The following is a 5,057-nucleotide window of genomic DNA, read 5'->3' as shown; positions in this document are numbered from 1 at the left end:
CGGTGAGCCCACGTGGCTGACCACATGTGCAAGTTAGCTAGCAAGTAACGTGCTTTGGTTGGCCCATTGCTATGTCATCTGCTAAGGTCACACGTGTTCTTGAAATCACACTAAGGCCTAAATTTGGAGTTTTTTGGGCATTTCGAACCCTAAGTTAATTTTTAAAATAGTAAAGGGCCCCAAAATGATTTAAATTTTTTCTTTTTTATCTATAATTTAATTAATTATGTATTTAAGAGAAATTTTGATGTTTTTATAATTTTCTTAAATTTTAATTTATATTTTAACTAATTTTTTTAATTAAAAACATGAATTAAAGTTTAATTTAAGGATAAATTTAAATTAAAATCTCTTATACATATGGTGTTACAAATTCTCCCTATATCCCCAAAAGAATTTAGCCCCCCAAATTACATATTTTGAAACAAATGAGGGTACATTTCTTGTATAGAATTTTCATGCTCCCAAATGTCTTCATTTTAGGAGTGATGTTACCAAAGTACCTTTACTATGGGAATGGTCTTATTCATGAGTACCCGGTCTTGCTTGTCAAGAATAGCCACTGGGTATCCCCTCATAAGTTAAGTTCTCTTCAATGGAAAATATTTCATAATGTAGTACGTGAGATGGGTCTAGATAATGTTTACGCAGAATTGATACATAAAATACATTATAGACTTTGCTAGCTCTGGTGGAAATGTTATATGATACGCAGAAATACCCATCTTAGGCAAGATCTCACACAGTCTAATGAAGCGAGGACTCCATTTCTTTCTTTCCAAATCTCATGATGAAATTTTAGATCTCTCATTCGGTTATTTGCATAACTTTTTATTAGCACTGAGTAGTCTAAAGATTTCTTTTTACTAGGGTAGCCTTGGAATTGGTTTCTTCAACTAATTATGGTCCATATAGTTTTTAATCCTCAATCTCTTTCCAAAAACTGGAGATATGCAATGTTTGCCATATATAGCTTCATATGGAGTCATGCCAATACTACACTGATAGCTATTATTGTAAATAAATTCAATAAAAGGAATATAATCATCCCAATTTTCTGCCAAATCTAGAACACAATCTCAAAACCTATCATCCAAAGTTTGAATAATTTTTTTTATTGTCCATCTGTCTGAGGGTGAAAGACTGTATTGAAATGATAGTGTAGTGCCAAGACCCTGTTAAAAACTTGTCCAAAATATGAAAGTAAACCAAGAATCTCTATCGAAAATCATTGAAACAGGAATTATATGAAGTCTAATTATCTCTTTAATATACAACTTGGTAAGCTTCTCAAGGGAATCTCTGGTCTTCATAGGTTGAAAATAAGCTGACTTGGCCAATTTGTCCACAATGACTCATACTGCATCATGACTTGATCTGGTTTTAGGAAGCCTTATTACAAAGTCCATAATGATATGCTACTATTTTCATTCTGGAATAGGAATAAACTAGAGTAAACCAACAGGTTTCTGGTTTTTAGTCTTAACTCTCTAATAGGTGAGGCATTTATTGAAGAAATCAAAGATATCTTTTTTCATAACTACCCACCAATACTGAGATCTTAAATTCTAATACATCTTTGTCCTATTTGGGTATATTGACATTATGGAACTATAAGCTTCCTCTAAGATTTACTTCTTCAGATCTTGACCATTAGGAATACATAATCTATTCTTGAATATGAAGATCTAATCATCATGAACCCTGAAATCAGTCTTCAAATTCTGTTATGTTTCTTTTTTTAAAGCTTATACAGAGGTGTCAGCCATCTGAGCATCATTGATTTTCTGAATCAATATTGGTTGTATTCTCAAGTTGACAATATAATAATGCAAATGGTAATCTTTCCACTAAAATTCTTAAATTATTTTTAATGCATTCCAATTAGAAACCATAGCTCTGACCATCATACAAATACTCTTCTAGCTTAAGGCATTATATTTTATTTACCTTGATGATAAGAGATATTATAATCAAAATCTTTCAAAAGATCCATCCATCAGCGTGGATGCGTATTTAGTTCTTTTTGTTTAAAAACATATTTGAGACTCTTATGATCAGTGAAGATCTCAAATGACTTCATAGACAGATAGGGACGTCACATCTTGAGAGTAAATACTATACTAGCTAATTCTAAATCATGAGTCAGATAGTTTTGCTCATGGTTCTTTAATTATCGTGAACCATAAGCGGTGACATTGTCATTTTGCATTAAAACACAACATAGACCTAATTGTGATGCATCTGTATCCACTATATAACCTCCATAACCACTAGGTAAAGCTAGCATTGGAGCTGTAACAAACCAGTTCTTAAGCTCTTGGAAACTATTTTCACACACCTTTATCCATTCAAATTTCACGTCTTTTTTGGTAAGCTAAATAAGGGGAGTTGCAATATTGAAAAATCTCTTGACGAAGTTGCAGTAATAAACTGCTAACCTTAGAAAGCTATGGATCTCTGTAACAGTGGTAGGATGCTTCCAGTTCACTATTGTATTTATCTTGATAGAGTCTATTGTGATCCATTCTTTAGAAACTACATGACCGAGGAAGAAGATTATGCAAGCCATAATTCACATTTGCTCAACTTAACATAAAACATAAAATTTTTCTCTTCTGAAAATCCCCAAAATGCATCTAAAATGTTTAACATGTTCATCACCACTCTTAGATATCAGAATATCATTTATGAATACAGTAATAAAATTGTCCAAATAAGGCCTGACTACTTAATTCATCAAATCGATAAACACTGTCAGTGCATTCGTTAGACCAAAAGGTAAGGCCCCCATAATTCATAACAATCATACCTGGTTCTAAAAGTAGTTTTTAGAATATCTTCTATCTTGATCTTGATATGATGATATCTTATCATCAAATTAATCTTTGAAAATATCCTGACATCTTATAATTGATAGAAAAAATCATCGATCCTTGATATAAGATATATGTTCTTGACTGTTGTTTGTATTTTGGCCCCTGAAAATTAGAAAGGGCCCCAAAATGATTTAAATTTTTCCTTTTGGTTCCTAATTTAATTAATTAGTAATTTTGATGTTTTTATAATTTTCTTAAGTTTTAGTTTATATTTTAACTAATTTTTTGTTAATTAATAACATGAATTAAATTTTGATGTTTCCTTCTACATAAGATGTTAAAACTTTAGTCAATTGGTGCATGCTGGCAAAGAAATAACGAGACTCCACATAATTCTTGAAGGAAAATGTAAAAATATTTTACAGCATCTATGATCAATCACCCTATTAAGAACTTATTTTTGAGTTTGGTTATATATTTTTATGTATTTTTATTGATAAATTGTATTATGATTGGTGTGTGTATATAATTAAATTATTAAATTTATGAACTAAAAAAAAAATTTACCATCTTTGTGCAAATTCTGTGATGAAAAAGTGGCCATTAAGTATGTCTTAATGGACACTAATAATAAATTTAGTTGAGCAAAATAGTTAAATTTGATTTTTTTCGAAGATTATAAAATTTGAAATAAATATGTAAATATTTAATATATAGAGATTTACACGTAATGGTAAAGTAAAAATTCATTTTAAGTTTATTATTATGCAAATATTCAATAAAACTACCAAACTATGGGCCGTGGGCTAAATTGAACTGAAGATTTAATGCGAATGGAATTGTATTAAGCCCTTTTATTTTATGATTCACAATTGTTTGATCTCTGATCCATATATTTTTTATATTAAAATAAATATATCTTTTATTATATTTTTGAATTTTAGTAAAATTTAATTAAAATGTATTTATCTTTTTAACAAGTAATATAGTACTAGGAGGAAGAAGCTCTGTGTTGGTCTCTTTCTAGTCCTAATCTCCTAATTCTCAGCTGCATCTCCCCGGCGGCGGCCAAGAACTTAATCGTCTGAATCGAACTCATAATCTCCACCGTCTTCCTCATCGTTCGTCCCCGTAGCTTGTCAGCAGTCTCCAGCACCGTCCGCATCGAATGGTTCAACACTTCCATCGCCTGGTCAACCGCTGACCTCTGCCTCCCGACCTTCTCCATCCCGATTTGCCGCACCAGACCCATAAGCGGCGGCGCAGCCACACTCTCATGAATTATTGCCATTTCATTCTCCAACTCCCTCTCCGCCGCCACCGTCTGCTTCCTCACCATCTCCAACTTCCGTTCCTGCTCTGCAGTCAAGTCATTAACGGAGGTTGCGATCAGATTGAAAATCGTGGCCGGCTTGAAGCCACCAACCCAGAGAAGCAGGGAGGTCCCCAGTGAAGTCATCCATGGAGGAGCGAAGAACAGGTAGGGTTGTTCTCTGGCAACCCTTGATTTTTCTTGGTAGTAGTAGTGGTAATGAGACATCACATTGTCGATCAAGCGTCTCTGCTGCTCTTCGGTGGCGTATTGCGGGTTATGATCCGGTGCGGCCGCGAGCAGGAGTTGATCGACGAAATCTTTTAGACGAATGAGCCAGACGTTGTGGAATTCTGTGAAGCTTTCTGGGGAATTAGGCATTGGAGGGATGAACTTGGATAAGTTGACGACCATTGGGAATGTGTATATATAAGTCGCCAGTGTAAAATGCACTGTTGCTTGGTCTGAAAGGCTGTGGCCAATGGATATGGCGGTGAGGAGGACTCGGGACGCTTCCAGGACTGACACGGCTCGCCCCCGGAAAAGCCTTGTTAAAATCAAGTGACACATTTTTGTAGTTTTAAGACTTGGCCTTTAAAATTTTAAGTTAATAGTTATAGATTATAAGATGAAAATTCGAGTTATGAAAATTAAAAAAATTATTTATTACTAATATAAAGTTACAAGTTTGATTGTATTTAAAAGATAAACGTAGTCACTCTATGAATATATTATTAATTAGTGTCAATTAATTTATAATATTTTATTTATTAAATATAAAATTTAATTTATTAGTGAGTTAAATTTTTATTTAAATGAAATATTATGAATTTAACAAAAAATATATATATATATATATCATGTCTCTTAGTATATAATATATCATTTTTTTTTTAAAGAATAGGATATTCAAATATTCAAGAACA

At 32.6% G+C, this 5,057-nt stretch overlaps 1 protein-coding gene across 1 annotated transcript; it reads right to left on the bottom strand.

Moving 5' to 3' along the window:
- Window positions 1-3,739: 3,739 nt before the first annotated feature.
- On the bottom strand, window positions 3,740-4,687 carry RAS1 (RESPONSE TO ABA AND SALT 1). Its single transcript, XM_022054720.2, has one exon. It carries the CDS (start codon window positions 4,543-4,545, stop codon window positions 3,811-3,813), a length of 735 nt encoding a protein of 244 aa, XP_021910412.2. The 5' UTR covers window positions 4,546-4,687; the 3' UTR covers window positions 3,740-3,810.
- Between the last annotated feature and the right edge of the window lie 370 nt (window positions 4,688-5,057).

This window comes from Carica papaya, chromosome 1, assembly GCF_054855325.1.
Source record: "Carica papaya isolate Zhongbai chromosome 1, ASM5485532v1, whole genome shotgun sequence".
In the NCBI taxonomy this organism is placed as follows: Eukaryota; Viridiplantae; Streptophyta; class Magnoliopsida; order Brassicales; family Caricaceae; genus Carica; species Carica papaya.
Note: the sequence above shows the minus strand (reverse complement) of the source record. Positions and strands in the feature narration are given on the sequence as shown.

Excerpts from the sequence above, each read along its gene's own strand:
- RAS1 (XM_022054720.2), bottom strand. The coding sequence starts at position 4,545 with ATGGTCGTCAACTTATCCAAGTTCATCCCTCCAATGCCTAATTCCCCA.